The sequence below is a fragment of the Musca domestica genome, unplaced genomic scaffold (genome assembly GCF_030504385.1).
Source record: "Musca domestica strain aabys unplaced genomic scaffold, Musca_domestica.polishedcontigs.V.1.1 45, whole genome shotgun sequence".
Taxonomy (NCBI): domain Eukaryota; kingdom Metazoa; phylum Arthropoda; class Insecta; order Diptera; family Muscidae; genus Musca; species Musca domestica.
Genome location: NW_026712335.1, coordinates 6,017,874 through 6,036,551, shown reverse-complemented (window position 1 = coordinate 6,036,551; position 18,678 = coordinate 6,017,874). Strand labels below are relative to the sequence as shown.

Genomic DNA, 18,678 nt, shown 5'->3' with positions numbered 1-18,678 from the left:
ATCATTGCCTTCTTATATGGAAGCTTAAATATAATTTTGGTTTTTCCAAATCAGCATGTATGCTTATTCTTTCTTACTTACAAGATAGAACCCAGTTTGTTATGTTAAATGGTGTCATGTCAAATACTTGCCCTTTATTTTCCGGTGTACCCCAAGGATCTGTCCTTGGCCCACTGCTTTTCATTTTATATGTCAATGATCTCCCGCTACATGTAAACTCATCAGCTTGTGAAACGTATTTGTTTGCTGATGATATTTTTATCCTCTTCAATGGTTGTCGTGAATTTCCAATGTTACTTGAGAATGACATTAATGTTTATCTGAGACGCTTTGTTGATTGGGCAGCGAGAAATTCATTAAATATTAACTCATCTAAAACCAAGGCTTTGGATTTTAGATTTAGTAACAGATCTGTACACCTACTAAATATATTTATTGGTCAAGACAAAGTTGATTTTGTTCACCAGCATAAGTGCCTTGGAGTTACAATTGATTGTGAACTTTCCTTCAAACATCATATTGATACTTTAATGGGTAGAGTATATAGCGTTTTACGTCAGATTTATTCGTCAAACATGTACTTAACACAAAATGTAAAACATACTTTAGCAAGTTCTCTATTGATGACACAAGTCTTGTACGGTATTGAGGTATTTTCTGGAACTGTTGCTTCAAATATAAATAGGCTAAAGCGTATTGTTAACATAATTACACGTTTTGTATATAATCTACGACGTGGCAGTCATGTATCTAGTCATGTTATACGTTTTCTGGGGTGTTCCTTTGACATGTTTATTAAATACCGCTGCTTATTACTTTTTTATAACGTTATTAAAAATAATGTCCCTTACTCATTTAGAACGTCCTTTACCTTTACTCATTCATCCAGAAACCCACAGATTTTTATACCTAGAATCTTTAAAAATGTTTTTGCTAGATCGTTTTTGGTCAGAGTTGCGAGATGTTGGAATACACTTCCACTCGAATTACGCATATTTTCCCAGAGTAACAATGCTTTTCGCCTCAAGATTTTGCAATTATTTCTAAACACATCTTAGTTGTGTCTAAATCTAGTTTATGGTAAATGTATTATATAATACACAACTTAAGAATTAAGATGCCGCTTACTGAATATTTTATGTAGTAAAATAGTTTAATTTGTTTTAATGGCTGGGGAGCCAACTTTTCTTTTCTTTTTTGAATATTAGAGTAAAAGTAGAAATAGTTTTAAATAAATTAAGAATCTTTATATTGTAAATAAATTAAGCTCAGGTTATATTATTTAATGCAAGTTGATACACATTATTGGCCTTGGAGGCTTTGTATCACTAATGAATTGAAATAAATAAATAAATAAATAAATAAATTGAATGTCACAACTTGAAGATGTTTTTGAGGAATTTAAGTTTTAACCCTAGTATTGAGGGATAAAAAAAATAAATGAATAATAAATAAATACATAAAATAATTGTATTGATGATTTACACATTAATCATTACCGGTTACCCAAAAATATTATGATAAGATATTTGGAAAATTTCGGTTCAAGATTTGTTCAATATTTAAATCTTATGTATATATTATTACTGCTAACAATACGACGATTATTTTGGTTGAACATTTTAATCCTCAGATGAGTCATAAAAATAACCTTTTTTCAGAATATGCTTAAAAGGGTCTTTACTTTGGACACGGGTAAGGCTATATAACCCGAGTACTACCATATCCACTTGGAATTATTTACAACCTATGGCTATTGATTTGTCGAAAGTAAGAATGAAAATTGTTATTACGAGTTAGTTAGACTAACTCCTTGTCATAGGAGTTATTTTCAAATAACTCCTGGGGAGATTATCCCAGATAAAAAACAAGAGACTGATGAGGATTGCTTGCTTTTTCTGAAACTTAGGTATTCCCTGCATTTCCCCTTGGTAAACATTGCCATCTTTCTCCACTTATAAAAAACGTAGTTTATACCCTCAGCCATTGGCTGCAGAAGGTATATATCATTTGAACGTGCATCATCGTAATAACAGCTTTGAGGCTCTAGGTCTCTTTGGACCAAATCCGTTTCAGGACATTTGGAGTCGATATAGTGATGTCTGGCTGGTGCGCACGATAACTCTCGAAGAGAGTGTCCGATTCAGTCCAAACTTAGCACATAATAATATTATTATCAAACTTAGATCGAGTTCGGATATGGACAATATCGGGTAACTTCTTCTAGTACCTTCTCTACAAAATGTTAACATTTTCAAAATAAATATTTTATTGCACAAAAAGGAGAGGATAATAAGATTTTGCTCCAACTTTTCAAATCCTAATATTTACATCAGTGCCATGTCAGGAGCGAAAATGGATAATGTCGGTCCACTCCATTAACCAAGGAGTGAAAACGGAATATAATGGTCCACTCCTCTTGGTACCTCTCCCATAAAGGGTCAACATTTTGAATAAGCATGGAGGTCATAAATCGCGAAATTAACATACTATTCCTATTCCCCAACATATCCATCATCTGTTTTAAAGAAAGATCGCATTATTCCTTCTGGTATTTCATCCACAAAGGGTCAAAGTTTTGAATAACCGAAACGATTATAAAATCCGAAATAAGCATTCGGTTCTCTTTATATTTCACACACCCCTTTATTTCTACTAACACAAGATCTGCTGTGAAGATGGAATACATCCAGCCCTTCTGGTACCACCCCACAAAGGGTCAAAATTTTGAATATCCGTGAAACTCATAAAGAGCGAAATTAACATCCAATTCTATTCAGACTTTATAAAACTCAATATTTCTATTAAACCAAAATCTGTTATAAAGATGGCAGATATCGAAACATTTCCTTTGGTACCTACCCCATAAAGGGCCTAAGTTTTGAATAACCAAATTATAAAATCCGAAATGAACCTCTCTTCATATTTCACACATCCCATTATTTCAACTAACACAAGATCCTCTGTGAAGATAGGATACATCTGGGCATTCCATTTGGTACCTCCCCGACAAAGGGTCAACATGTTGAATATCCGTGAACTCATAAAGAGCGAAATTAACATCCGATATCATGCAGACTTGGCACATCTCAATATTTCCATCAACGTAAGATCTGGTATAAATATGATAGATATCGTACCATTCCTTCTGGTACCTCCCCCACAAAAGGGCCAAAGTTTTGAATAACCAAAACTATTATAAAATCCGAAATAAGCATCAGGAGTTTCTCATATTTCGAATATCCCATTATTTCTACTAACACAAGATCTGCTGTGAAGATGAAATATATAGGATCACTAATTCTGGTATATCCCAGCAAAGGGTCGAAATTTTGAATATTAACGAAGTTCATAAAACTCGAAATTAACATCCGATTCCATTCAGACTTTTTCCATTTTAATATTTACATCAACACAACATCTGTTATAAAGATGATAGAGATCGGGCCATATATTGTGGTGTCCCCCACCCACATAGGGCTCAATATTTTTAAAAACAAAACGCTCAAATAAAGCGAGATAAGCATCCAAATATCTTCAATCTTCGGTGGGCCACCAGAACTCAAGCGCCGGCCATGGTGATGGTGTGGCCCTCTATAACTGCCGATGATCGCACTCACCTCATATTCATCGACCGTGGCATCAGAATAAATGCCGAAAGTTATGTCGAAAATATTCTGGATGGTTTATTAAAGCCTTGGGCACGCAAACATTTTGGCCGCACACCTTGGACAATCCAACAGGACTCGGCACGCGCCACCCAAGAATGGTTACAAACTAAGGTTATTCGCTTCATTTCCAGCGCACAATGGCCGCCATAATCTCCGGATACCAATCCGTTGGATTATTGTGTCTAGAGTATTTTGGAAAGCAAGGTTGGCACTAATAAATACCAAAGTGTCGATCACCTCCAGCAAGTGCTTCGCCGGAAATGGGCCAAAATACCGCAGAGCAACATTCGTGTGACGGTTGTGACGGTTTCATTGGCCGTTTGAAGGCAATAATTCGCGCCCAAGTTGATCAATTCGAACAAATCTAGACTTATTCTAAAATTTGATGCCATTTCCGACATTTTTTGCTTCCATTCAATAAAATTTAACAAAAAAAAAAAAAAAAAAAAAAAAAAAAGTAAAAATTATGGCGTTTTACTTTGTTACAGTTCTTTTTATCTCACCCTGTAATCATAACGGAAATCAAAATATATTTAAATAATCGAACATATTATTTTAAATAAAGTTAAGCTTATGTTCAACGTTCATATAAATTTCATAGAAATCTTGAAGAAGTATTTTCGTTTGGTGCTATTGGTCTTCCACTTATAGAAGACCTGGCACGGCTTTCTAAATATGAGTATTTATATTTAGAAAGCCGTGCCTAAAGAGTAGAGTTGCATTTACTGATTCATATAGATAGAGGACGACCTATAGATTTTCTACAAATCGAATAAAGTTTAAGAGTTCAACGATTTCATTTTGATGTGCTAAAGACGCCTTCTTAAAGTTCTCTAATGAAAGAACTTCTGTTTTTCCGAATTTAATTATTTTACTTAGGTCTCAGATTTGATCAAAGGAACCTCTATGCATCCTTAATATTTTAAAAACTATGTGTTCTAAGAACTGATGTATCCGTTACCTGTTTTCATGAAGCAATAAATTCAAAAATTTAATTTTATTACGCTCTTAACTGAAATGGTTTTTTTCTCACCAGTTTTTATTCATAATTAAAGCCAAACCCATATTTGGAATTCCACATGCATAGCTGCATGCATGCAAATCATATTTCACAAATTTATAGCCACAAAATGTTAATACTTTCAAATTTGCCACACAACCACAATCATACCTAACTATACCGAAAAACCTCGTTCGTATGGCAGCATTCATTCATTCATCATTGATTGATTGCGCACAATCTACAACAAGGTTCGAAGAATTTGAAATATGAGAATGTATGTAGCAATGTGTTTTAATAGGTTCTCCAGAAATTGTATATTTTTATTTTATTTTATTTTTATGAAAAAAAAAAACAAAGCGAAACATTGCTATGTTACAGGAGCCTTGGTAGCGTATGAGTTGTGACGGCATGACGTATACGCCAGCATGTACCAAAACAAAAGGGCATAAATATATTATTCTTATGGGGTGGCTAGAGGGACAATTAAGAAATGAAATTTTATATATTTTTTTAATTGAAGAGTTGGGCTTAAGAAAATGCTAAACATTTCCGGTACTGCTTATAAAATCTCAGAAATCATTATCCTATTCGATTTCAAAATAGATTTCCTGTGAAATTTATTTTTAAAACAACCCAATATTATTTCCTGGATTACCATTTGAATTAAATAAAAGCAAACGAAATTTTTCTTGCTACAACTAAATATTTGTGTTGTGAGTGAAATCTGTGAAATGCCAACGTAATGTGTTTGAAATGTTCCGGTAGGAAATAATGAGAAGAAATTCAAATAAAAATGAAATTTCAAAAAAAAAAAAAAAAAAAGAAAATATATATTTTTAGTATTAATGCGAAGATGATTTGTTGGTGAATATTGACATCTTCTTAGGTCTCAACCGAAAGAGAAAAATTATCAAAATAAACTGTTAAAAATGAAAACATATTTTTTTAATAGATTATTGTTTATCTATCATGTTTTTGTTGTTTGCTGTTGTAGTTTTTTTCTTCCTGGCCACTTCAGTAACATATTTTCGCATGTTCCTCTGACATTTATTGTTCACTTACCTCCTGCTTGTCCATTTTATCCATAAGACTTTCAATGCAGATGAGAACATTTTGCACAATTTTCGGATCGTTTAAATTCTTTTCGAAAACAGATTTAACCTTCGGCAAGACTAATCGCTTAATTGACATTTCAGTGATACAATCGTAGACGTTTGTGACGGCAACAACGGCGGCATTCTGAAATTGAATAGAATTTGGAAATAAGTATTGATTTTTGTTATAGAAAATTTAATATTAAAAATTTAAACAGACAATGTCGAAGAGGATGTGATTTTATGGATAATACCATACGGCAGGTTTTTTAAACTATAGTGTTTATTCGAAACAATTGCCCATATTCGACGGACCCATGTTTTTTTTTTTGGGTCCATTCCAATCGACAAGGCTTGTCCGCAGGCAACATTCTTTGCGTCAATTGAATTTTGTACGGGAACAAATGCAAATCAATGCGAATAATCCGTTGTAAAGTGGACCGAGCCATGCCCAACTGCTGAGAACGGCGTTTTTGGGATGTTCTTGGGGACCTCTTAACACCGGCTCGTACGACAGCGATATTCTCGGCCGATCGCCTTGGTCGACTTTTAAATGGCCTCTTCGGATTAGAAAGAGCCTTACCAGTCGAAAATTGTTCGTATAAACGCTTAATGGTGTTCTTAGAAGGCGAACTTCTCACATTTTTTAATGTTTTAAAAGCACGTTGAGTTTTCACAATTGACTTCTTCTGTTGAATGTAAATTTCAACTATTTCAGAGCGCTCGCGTGGCGTGTATTGGTTCATGGTAAAAATCTGCTTGGACTGACGCTTCAAACGCGATATGTCATTAAGCGATGTGACATCTCTGTCAAAAGTTATTGCGTTGCCAGATGGGTCCGTCGAATATGGGCAACCCTGTACACGTTAATAAACAATGTTACGCTACACTGCTCCAGGACGCGGGATATTGGTGACTTTTTATTTGATAATATAAAAATAAAAAATCGGTCGGTGACTTTGGCACAACGTGAATTTCATGGCAGATCCCGGAGTATCTGTGCAGCAGAGAATATTGCTGCTGTATCCGAGGATGTCATGGTAGCACCGCCGATATCGACCAGACGACGTGCCACACAAATGTGTATCAGTCGACGGTCTTTCCTGCGAATTTTGGTACAAGATTTGAATATGTCTCCGTACAATGTCTAGATGATGTATCATCTGTTAACTGCTGACCGCCAATCGCGTCTAACATACGCTCAAGCTACCCTTAATCACCAAAAAGAATAAGATGATTTTTCATCAAAAATAATCATGAGTGGAGAGGCCAACATAAGTAAAATTTACGCTTCTGGGGCACTGAAAATCCACGAAGATCCATTTCACCCGCTCAAAGTCACTATATGATGTGCTGTTTTCGCCGGAGGAATCATCGGACCTTTTTTCTTCGAAGGCATCGCAGATCAAGCGGTTACTGTGAATGGTGAGCAATACAAAACAATGATCATAGACTTATTTTTGCCGTAACTTCATGAGTTGGGATTGAAAAACATGTGGTTCAAGTCAAGGTCAAGTTGTTCTGCCTTATAACTGAGAAGGGAAATACCTTATGCAACCCAGGATTCGTGCATCGGAATATTTTTGTCATATTAAGATCAGCCGAAAACGGTCAATGCAAAACAAAAACTAGAAATATTGATAACCAGTAAGCAAAGGCTATAGTCGGGCGGGTCCACCATTTGATACCCTGCAACACTACAAAATGGGGTAAAGATTCTGCAGATCTGAAACCTATTTGACCAGAATGAAGACTCCCTGAGATAAATTCACATATCTATTACATAAGTAGAGCAAATGTTGATCGTAATTGTTCCCCTTTTCGAATAATCATTATAGACCTGACACAATATTTTCCAATTATGATTGGACGGATCAGATGTTCCTAATGCCTCTTTAGAAGAGAACAGAAAATTCACGTTCAAAAATTTTTTTTCCATCCATATTGGACATTTTATTTTCATTTCATTCTTGAAATAATGTTTCATAGCCTTGTAAATACTTTTTCTTGACTTTTGACCGGAACCACGAGATCATGCAAATCTTCGTAGCATTTACGCCCCATAAAAATACGAAAATTTAGATTCCTCTATATGAATTCCTGTACCTCCGATATTTAGCTGTATTCGTCAACGAAATCTGTATTTTCTGTCAAAAAGCCATCCTGAATTGGTGAGAATTGTGAAAATTCGTCCAGCCGTTATTGTGTTATAAGAGGTCCAACTAAAATCCTCTGTTTATACCCTCCACCATAGTACGAAGGGGATATTAAGTCTGTCATTCCGTTTGTAACACCTCGAAGTATACAGTCTAGCCTCCACAGCCTTCTTTATGTCGATTTAGCTATGTCCGTCTTTTCGTCTGTCGCTCTGTCCGCCCATTCGTCTGTGGAAATCACTTAAGCTTCCGTGACATTATTCACCAGAAATGCTTCAAATTTGGTATTTGAAGTCCGTTCAGGTCAACGCCTTCGTATAGCCCCCATAAAACGTCACCTCCTGATATGGGGTATTTTGATGATTTTAGCGACATTTTTCATCGCAATTGTTTAAAATTTGGTATTTTAAGTTCGTAATGGATACTATGACACCCTATGACAGAACATTTTCTGTGCAGGTTCTCGTTTTGGTATAGCCCCCATATAATGGTATCTCCCTATATTCGGTATTTTGATGATTTTAGCTGCATTTATTCACCGTTTTTTTTTTAATGACAAAAGTTGCTTATGCAGGTCCACGTCGTCGTTTAGACTTTAATATAACGGTTACGTCCGGTATTTCTAACAAAATTTTCAACGGATTTTATTATTTTGAAGATTGTCAAATTCGTTCCAAATTGTCTAGGGCCGAACTTACAGCTTTTTTACTTCTTCTATTTTTATACCCTACACCACAAGGTGGTCAGGGTATTATGTCTTTGTGTATTTTTTTGTAACAGGCAAAAGGAAACGAGATACACCCATAGTTCCTTTTGATGATCTGCATAGAATCACATTCTGAGTCCATTTATGCATGTCCGTCCGTCCGTCTGTCCATGTATTTTTGTAAACAAAGTACAGTTCGCATTTATTGCCCTATCCAGATGAATTTTTGCACAAATCATTTGTTTGGCCCAAGGACTATTGCAATTAGTCAAAATTTAGATATAGCTCCCATATATATCTTTGTCCGATTTGCCTTTTATTGTGCACCAAACGTGTAATATCAGCCCGAATAGTATGGAATTTTGCGCAAGCAACCAAATTAGGCCTGAAAATAAGTATGCCAAATTTGATCGAAATCGGTTCAGATATAGCTATAGCTCCCATATATATTGTTCATCCGATTTATTATTTTTGTCCTCCGCAGTCGTAATATGCACTCTGTAATAACAATATTTGGGGAAATATATCAAATGCAGCTCAGAAATACATTTCTTAAATTTTATCGAGATCGGTTCAGATTTGGATATAGCTCCCATATATAACTTCGTCCGATTTACCTTTTATTGTGCACCAAACATCTAATATTTGCCCAAATGGGATGGAATTTGGTACATACGACCGAATTGAATCTAGAAGCTAGTATGCAAAATTTGGTGAAGATCGGTTCAGATATAAATCAAATACAGCTCAGAAATATCTTTGACCAAATTTTATCGAGATCGGTGCGGATTTGGATATAGCTCCCATATATATCTTTATCTGATTTCAAATTAATTTTGCACCAAATGGACAATACAATTCCGAATTTAAAAGATACAAATGCTTCGGCATATTTAGTCCTTTGAATTTTAAATTATAATTATAATCATAGCGTGTATGATTGAACTCTCCCATAAAAAAATTTAATTGTTATGTGGAGCTCAACTAAATTAGGAAAGTGGTGTAGGATATCATAAAATCGGCCCGCCCGACTTTAGGACTTTCTTTACTGGTTTACTTCTTCTATTTTTTTTTTTTTTTTTTGAAGATATTTTCCAATTGATTCTGATCTATAAGTCTTTCTGGTCTAAAAGCTCAATTACATATACAATCCCTTATCTATGCATTCTGGGGTCCTTCTCTTCATAATTGTGGAAGTCAACAGTGTCGAAAACATTCATTTGCTATAAGCAATCACAAGGGCCTTAATACTGTCTTATTTATTTATTTTTTGAATTGCTCTAAGGTTGTCTCTAATTCCCTTTTAAGATGTTATTTCAAGATTTAAGATTCGCCTTGACCAAGTAACTGCTTCGCTTTTCCCATCATCATCATTTGTGGTGGTTTTACATACCATGTCACACATATCTGTGTGTGTGCGTATTTTTGTTTCTAAAATTCCTCTCCTTGTTGGGGAAAATTCTAATACAATTGTGTTGCAAATGCAAGTTAAGCCCTAAATGCTGATATCCACAGGCGCACGGCGACGGCATCTTGATGGCACGTCCTGTTGGCTGGCAGACATCAGCCACCAACAAGTGTTTTAAATATTTCGCCTGGCCAGAAATAACCATGGCAACATAAAGAGACTATGGGGGGAAGTTCAGAAGAGGATAGAGCGGGGCAGGAGAAACATTCCAACACCAAGAGCAATGAGATTTTTTGTTTTTGCATTCTGGTGCTTAGCTTTTGTGATGTTGTTGTTGTTATTGCTGTAAAGACCGGATGCAAACATGGTTCAGGCTTTTGCCTCTGATCCACTCAAGAAAACTATTCCTTTGATAGAGCAACAGTTTTATGTGTTTTCTTTTTTAGTTTTTCCTATTTCTCTTTTTTTTTTGCATAAGGCCTTCGACCTAAATGCATTATGTATGGCATGTTAAGAATATTTTCTCTGGCTGTTGTTGTTGTTGTTATTGCCGTTGTTGTTTTTCTTGGGCTTGTTGCAAATACAGCTTTCAGTAACAAGAAATTTTACTTTTGCTTACAACGAAAAACTGCTCAAGCAAAAACCTCTCTCATGCACTTAACCATAAACACAATGCAGCAGACAAAAATTTACAGAAAATCTCCTTCTCCTGCCACTCCTCCACTGCCCCCCCCCTCCTTTCTCACAAATATGTTTGCTGGTCCTCTCCAGCATTGTATCACTTCTGTTTGATGTTATCCTTGCATGACTGAATGTTAACCATGTTCGAGAGCCACATTTGTTTGGCGTTGTTGCCTGAATTCCAAGCATTACTTACAGTTTGTTGTAGTTGCAGATGCTGTTGTTGTTGTTTTTGTTGTTCTACTTACCTGAACTTGTATGGTTGAGCTCTCAAAGGAGGAAAATAACATTGGCATTATGTCGGTGACAATATCAGGTGCCGGTGTCTTTTCTATGACCAAATGCAAATTCTCGAGCAGTGTAACTGTGGCCTGTATTGATTTGGGCCCACTCAGAATGATTCTGTGAAGAAAGGGAGAAAAAAAAGCAGGATGAAACAAAAATGGTGGACATTTTCAATTGAAATATTCTTGGAATAAAAATTAATGGTGGTGGGTCAGCAAAAAAAAAATTCTTGGAATTCTGACCATAGTACATATATTACTCCAGAGAATTTTGATCTGAGCTATAATATGCGATTTTCTAAGAATTATTTCAAGGATTATGTGAGCTGTTATCCGTGATATGTAGGGTGTATAAGGTTTATCATTCCGTTTGTAACTCCTCGGAATAAGCATTTTAGACCCAACTAAGTACATATACAGATCGAGATGAAAAAACTTCAACCAATTTCAGACTGCTGTCATTTCAAAGCCACTCGTCCAACAGCTGTTAAAATTATTCCAGTGACAGCTCATTGTATTGTTTACAAGCGTACAAAAACATTTTGGTGAGAATTTTTCCAGAAAAAAGTTATTCGTGATGGAAATCAAGGGTGATAGTGTGATTTCTTTATATTTGGCTGGAGAACCACAAGTGGCTATCGGTAAAGAACTCCAGCATTTAAATGTGAATAAATCTTTTATGTCTCATACCATCGCTTGTTACCGTGATACTGGTAGCGTAGCCCGACGTCAAGGAAGTGGACGGAAGAAAACAGCAACATTAGCAGAAATGATTCGAAAAGAAAAAAGCGACTTGATGTAAACCCGCCTCGCAGTGGTCGAAAAATGGCTGGTGAGCTGAACATGTCGCTATATTCCATTCGGCAAATATTGAAAATATGCGCTAGGGGTAAAGCCATTGAAATTCCAAAAAGTGCAAGAACTTACACCGCAACAGAAATAAAATAGATTCAAAAGAGCTAAAGAGTTGCTTCGCTTGGCCGAAAGTGGTGAGCTGCAGAATTTGGTTTTCTCCGATGAGAAAACATTCGTTGTCCAGCAGTTTGTAAACAAACAAAATTATCGTGTTTACTTGCCAAGGAAGCCAGCTGAAAATGTGCACCTTCGGTTGGCCACCAGAACTCAAGCGCCTGCCATGGTGATGGTGTGGGCCGCCTTAACAGCCGATGGTCGCTCCCCGCTCGTATTGATCGACCGTGGCATCAGAATTAATGCCGAATATTATCGCGAAAATATTCTGGAGGGCCGAAGACATTGGACATTCAAACAGGACTCAGCACCTTCGTTTCAGCACGCGCCACCCAAGAATGGTTACGTAATGATGTTCCTCGCTTCATTTTCAGTGCACAATGTCCAGCAAAATCTCCGGATACTAATCCATTGGACTATTGTGTCTGGAGTATTTTGGAAAGCAAAGTTGGGACTAAAAATACCAAAGTGTCGATCAACTCAAGCAAGCGCTTCGCCGGGAATGGACCAAAATACCGCAGAGCAACAATCAGGCAGCATATCAAGGTTTCATTGGCCGTTTGTAGGCCATAATTCATGACAAAGGTGACCAATTCAAACAAATCTAAACTTATTCTAACATTTGATGCTATTTCCGACAATTTTTGCTTTCATTCAATAAAATTCAAAAGAAAATGTAAAAATTTTGGCGTTTGGCTTTGTTGCAGTTGTTTTATCTCACCCTGTGTATGATCAGCATTAAATTCAGTGTCGATTTAGCCAAGTCAGTATCTCTACTATCTGCCTGTGTATGGAAATTATTGAAGTATAAATGGCTCCGAATGTAGATTTTATATCAAATATTTTATGGCGGAAAGGTTTCTATTTTTGAAGGAACCAAAAAACACATTTTCAACCAAATCAACTGAAAAATAGGGTAAAATTTTGTTCAACCGAATTATGTCTTCTGTTCTATAAAGGTAGACACATTCCAATATACCCATATTTTTTATTACTTGACCCCAAATACAAATATCAACCCGTCTCCCCGTCGTAAAAATAATCTATTTATATTGCATTTCTCTTTAACCATTTCATGCCATTTTAACTCTTTCACTTTTGCTCTGCAGAACAATTTTGGGGCTTTAAGACATTGGACTGGATACTATGTGGGAAAATGTGAATATTTCTTTCACTTTGCTGCTGCTGCTTTTGCTTTTGTTTTTGTAAAGAGATTTATTTTTAACTGCCCACCAGCCCCACCACCATTCTCATCCACCATCCGCCGCCTTTAATGGCATTCTTCGGAGGTATATATTTTTTATATTTATCGCATAATTAAATCGTAAACTCACTTCATTGTTGGCGCCATAACACTTTCGTATTCCTGCCTCGATGCATCCTGTAATAAAGTGAGGACAGGGTGTAGAACAGCTGCCAGCACTTCGCCATTGCTAATTTCCGATTGTAACATGGGCCATAGGTTCTGCCACCACAATTTCTGCATGGGTTAGCGAACGGAATCGCACCAAGGCAAGAGGAATGAGATACAAAAAGAGTGTTGAGAAAGAAAAAAAAAACATTAAATATCAAAAACATGAAATATTTAACAACAAATGGGTGGAGTAATGAAATAAGAAAAGTAACGTTTTTTAAGACATTGAGATGGGGAGATGGGTGGTGGGGTGATTGTGTTTTGGCATATCTGTGTGTAAGTGTGTTTGTAAACAGCTGTGTGTTGTTGGCCCATATTTTTTGTATTTTTACCCAACGGCTGTCTTGTCAGTTACGTCTTTAACAGGTATTACAGTTTAAAAGAATCAAAAACACATAATAAAAATTAAGCTAGGGCGGAAATAAAAAAGGTCCCTTGTTGGCGACAGCGTGTGGGTCGGCTGTTAGCGTGTTCTTAGGAATTAGTAGGAGAAAAATTCGGCTGTGTGGAATTTGTAAGTCTTGTAGAAAGGTATAGTATGTACTGGGGTTTGAATCGAAATCAGACTCTTCTGTTATGATTTGATCAAAAACTCCTGGGCTAAAGGGATGATATGTTGATATGTTGATGATTTAGAGTTCAAGCTTAGCCTAATGTGAGATAAAATCTAGATAAAATAATTAAAAAAGTATCAGTAGATTTTTCCGACAGATATCTACCTTCAGGCAATGTTCGTTTATTTAAGTATATATTTTGACATGCTTGACTTGGAGCGGATTCGAAAGAGTTGGCCAATATTGTCCATTTTGTATCAGGCATAAGTCTGATATAAATGTTACAACGTGGCAGATTTGGACTATATCGACTACATGCTTCACATTATATGAGATATATGATATTTTTTACAAAACGTTGAAAATTAACCTTTTTCTGAAGGAGGTGCCAGAAAGGGTGGACCAATCGATATCTGCCACACCAGGTCTCGAGTTAGTAAAAATTTTGAGATGTGTGAAATTTGAAGAGAATCAGAAGTTTATTTCGCATTTTATGAGCGTTTTTGTTATTCAAAATGTTTACCCTTGTGTAGCGGGTAGGTACCAGAAGAAGTGTAAACCACAGAAAAAACATGGTAAATAGCCCATTTGCGACATTTTAAAGGAATTCTTGTAGCGGATGAAAGAAAGAAAGAAATTCGAAGGAGCTTTCAGAAGACTTCCAACAAATACTCTATTGCGAGGGTATTTTTTTGAAGGTCAGTTACTGGGACAGTATATTACAAATATTGTTTTTTTGGGAAAATTATACAAAATTATCATGGAGTTTCAAAAAGATTTGTATTAAAATAGAAGACCATTAGACGGTCTTTTACTGACAAAATACCCCTCTTTTATTGACGGCAAAATTTTTAAGACACTCAACTATAAGGAGACTTTCTATACATCTTCGATTGGTTGAAGAATTTCTGAAAGGGCCACGATTGAATCACAAATTTCCGAATGAATTCTTTAACCAAAAAGGCCTTCTGTTCGAAAAAGTTCTTTTAATGTTCCCTTGAAGAATTTTTTTATATGGCTTCTAGGGACAGACGACCTTTTTGTAAGAAATCTTTTATTCAAACCTTATTAGGTTCCTCAATATGTTCTTCAGTGTACATATCAATTACATTAAATGGTTTTCTGTTGGCAGAAGTCTTGTAAAGTTATTTTTTACCAACAGAAGATATATCAAAGCTCTTCTGTGTATAGATAGCTAAAGCTTTAAACAAATTCAGATTTAGTACACTCAAGTACAAATTTTCATAACTATTTACAACTTATTTTCAAATTTCAGGATTCAAACTTTACCGGTTTATCCAAAATGTAAATTGTACCAAATTTAGTACCATATAGTGCACATAAGTACGCGTTTCCAAAACTACATACATACCTCAGTCTTAGAATGCAATAGTAATCATATTTCTAAATTTCAGAATTCCTGCTGTACAAGTGAGAAGAGGAACCAAACACTCTGTGTTGAGATCAGTTCCAAATCTCACTCCTGAGAAATAAAACACAACCGCTCGTTTGGGTTGCTGATTTAAATCTGACTTTATTTTAATAATATTGTTCTTAACTGCTACAAAAACTAATCTAAATTAACCTACTCGCAGCCACACAATTGTTCTTATCTATTTTTAGATTTAAAAAAAGGAACATAACATGGCTGCTTGTCCCTTCATTCAAGTGATCTTGGCTACCTACTGGCGCATCAATATTTGTGTGTGTGTGTCATGGACTTTATTATTTACACATTACCATATGCGACAGCGCACAAGATCACTGAATTGTACACATGTGATATTTTATGACTGCTGGGAAACTGATAATGTTGAAATATTTCTTTTTAATTGTTAGATTTTCCCAGCACCTCAAACGCACACAAAAGGATGTACAAAGTATTTTGTACACCTGCTCTATCGGTTTAAAATTTAAATTGTACCAAATTGAGTACCATTTTGTACTTTTCGAGCACAGAAGTACAAATTTCGAAAACTTCCTCCATATCCTAATCCTACTTTCCGCCAGTAATGTTGATTTCAAATTTCAAGATTCCAACTCCATCCGTTTCTTTAAATTCAATTTGTACTAAATTTAATACCGTTTAGTACTTTTCGCATACATGAGTACACACTTCCAAAACTTCCTCCTTGCATCAATTCTACATTCAAAATTTCAAATTTTTAGCTCTAACCATTCACATGATACAAAATAGTATCAAATATAGTACGTTTTAGTACATTTCGTATACTTATAGTACGAATTTCCAAAAACTCTGTGGTACATCTATCCATCAAGGATCCTCATTCGAAATTTAAGAGTTCTAGCTCTACTGCTTCCTCAAATACAATAGGGTTCCATATTTAGTACCTTTTTTATTATTTTCGTAACGATTTTCCAAGAATGACCCCCATCCAAAAAAATCCCGACCTATCTATCCTATTTTTTGCGAATTCCTTTAAAATGTCGGGCATTTACCAGTTTTTTACAAAGGTAGCCAGTCTTCCGAAACCATTTCGGGGGAGACACTAACCGTCGAAAAAAATGGGGGCTATACTAAGACTTGGAGCTGAATAAGTAATTTTTTTGGATAAGTAATTTTGACGCAATTCCGGTAAATAATGTGGCGAAAATCCTGGAAATACCGAATATCTCGGGGTAGCGTTGTATGGGTGCTATACTTAAACGTAGACCTATATAGACAATTCTCTTTCAGGGGGTTAAGTATTCAGGAGGAACATCTTGTGTAGATTTTGAGCCAATTCCATTGACAAATTTGGGTAAAATCATCGAAATACCGAATATCGGGAGACACTATTGTATGGGGGATATACGATATCGTGAACCAATACAGACAATTCTTTTACAGTCACGAGGAACTCCTTGTGTAGAATTTCAGAAAATTCCATTAAAAAATGTGGCTAACATTATCAAAATTCCGAATATCGCGGTGCCGTTATATGGGGGCTATATCTTGGACCGAACTTGAGCTGCCTGCAGACAAAAGACACATTGGTTCAAAAATTTAACTTCCTATCTTTATTTGTTTTGACACTGGCGTGATTACAACAGACGAACGAACGGACTGCAGGGCTACATTGTCTTAGAATTTTACGCTGATCGATAATAAATATATATTTTGTTGGGTGTAAATTATTATTTCGATGACTTATATGATAAGTTATACTATATATGGTGGAGGGTATAAAAAGATCTTCTCTAAGCCAAAGAGATTTCAAAGATTTTTTTTATTTTTTCTTCTAATAAAAGACATTCTAGAGCTTTTCAAGAAGCCCTACAATCTTTTTAGTCATATAATCTTTCTGAAAAAAAAAAAATGTTTTTTTATTGACAAAAAGTTATTTAAAGCACTTCTATTGTCAGAAGGGCACCTAAGTTTCTTCTACTGACAAAAAACCTTTAAAAGCTCTTCTGTTAATAGAACACCTTCAAAAGCTTCTATATTGACAGACAAGGCCCCGTTTATGGCTAGTCTTCTAATGGTCCTTCCCATAAGAAGACCTGTTAAAGCTCTTGTATTGGTAGTACACCTTCAGAAACTTTTTTGGTTATGGAAGGCCACCAAGAGCTCTTTCATTACCAAAATATCTTCCAAAGCTCTTCAATAGACGGAAACCTTTCCAAAGGTCACCTCTTGAAAGAAAAGTTCTTATAGGTTTCTATTGGTTTTCTAAAAGACTTTGAAAGGTTAAAGTCCTTCGAAAGTTATAATCTGCTTCAATAACTTTCCCTATGTAGCGTACGGACTCCCAGGTATTTCAAAACCAAACACCAGTGATGTGAAAATAAACGTTTAATAGCAACAAAACGGAATTTTATGGCTTAAAAAAAGCAAACATCCCAAGGAAGCCTTTGTTGTTGCTGGATTGTTCGTAATTTAGGAACGTTACACAAATTTACACCATCCGTTCGTTCATTGGGTCGTTTAAACATTCATTCACAAAAAAAGAAGGGAAAATCCCCAGCCATTTGTGGGTGAGTTGATTGTTTGTGGCTGCAGCAGCGGCACCAGGTGTTGTTTGTTTGTGCTACTGCTTTTTTCACATCATTGTTGTTGTTGTTGCTGCTGCTGTTGTTATTATTATTGTTTTAATATCCTGTTGTTACAAAATTAAATCCTTTTTACGATGCCGATGTGTACATTGTGGCCGGAAAGGACTATGGGATTCGTTTTGTTTTGTTTGAATTTTTTGCATTGAGTGTTTTTTTTGTTTTTTCTTTGTCAGAAGCAATAAGTGTTGTTTGCTTTTGTATCAGTGTTTTTGTAGGTGTATTTGTGTGTGTGTGTGTGTGTGGCCATGTATTTGTGGGGCAAAAGGGATATCCTTTGTTTCTGCACAAAACATTTGTTGCTCCACTTACCTTTGGTATCAGCGGCATACTTTCCATTAAGGTAACTTTATAGAATTGGGTCTTCTGCGATGTATCCTTCATGTTAACCACATCGAGAAACTTGAGGGCATTTACCGCAGGATCGCTGCAAATGAAAGTTAAGGTTGCTTGTTGAAATGAAATGAAGCCGACAGACGACACACAATCAAATAAATATTTAAAAAGCATAATTTGACAATGTGTCCGCATCACGACCAAGAGACCATAAAATACTCTGCTTGCATAGCCAAAGTCCTTCGGCCTTTGGCGCCATTCAAGGACAACAAATCAACATAAATAAATAAATAAATAAATAAGTGCAGGACGAGAATGGAAGGCGCACTAAAAACTGTGACAGCTTAAA

General features: G+C 35.7%; 1 protein-coding gene across 1 annotated transcript in view; it reads right to left on the bottom strand.

The window, feature by feature from the left end:
* LOC101897672 (SCY1-like protein 2) overlaps positions 1-18,678 on the bottom strand; it is a 98,905-nt gene that overhangs the window by 35,140 nt on the left and 45,087 nt on the right. The window contains exons 9-12 of the mRNA XM_059127515.1: positions 18,306-18,420; positions 13,307-13,452; positions 10,968-11,121; positions 5,737-5,913 (exon numbers count right to left, since the gene is read on the bottom strand). Of these exons, the coding sequence (XP_058983498.1) occupies positions 5,737-5,913; positions 10,968-11,121; positions 13,307-13,452; positions 18,306-18,420 (592 nt within the window). The remainder of the gene's footprint in view (positions 1-5,736; positions 5,914-10,967; positions 11,122-13,306; positions 13,453-18,305; positions 18,421-18,678) is intronic.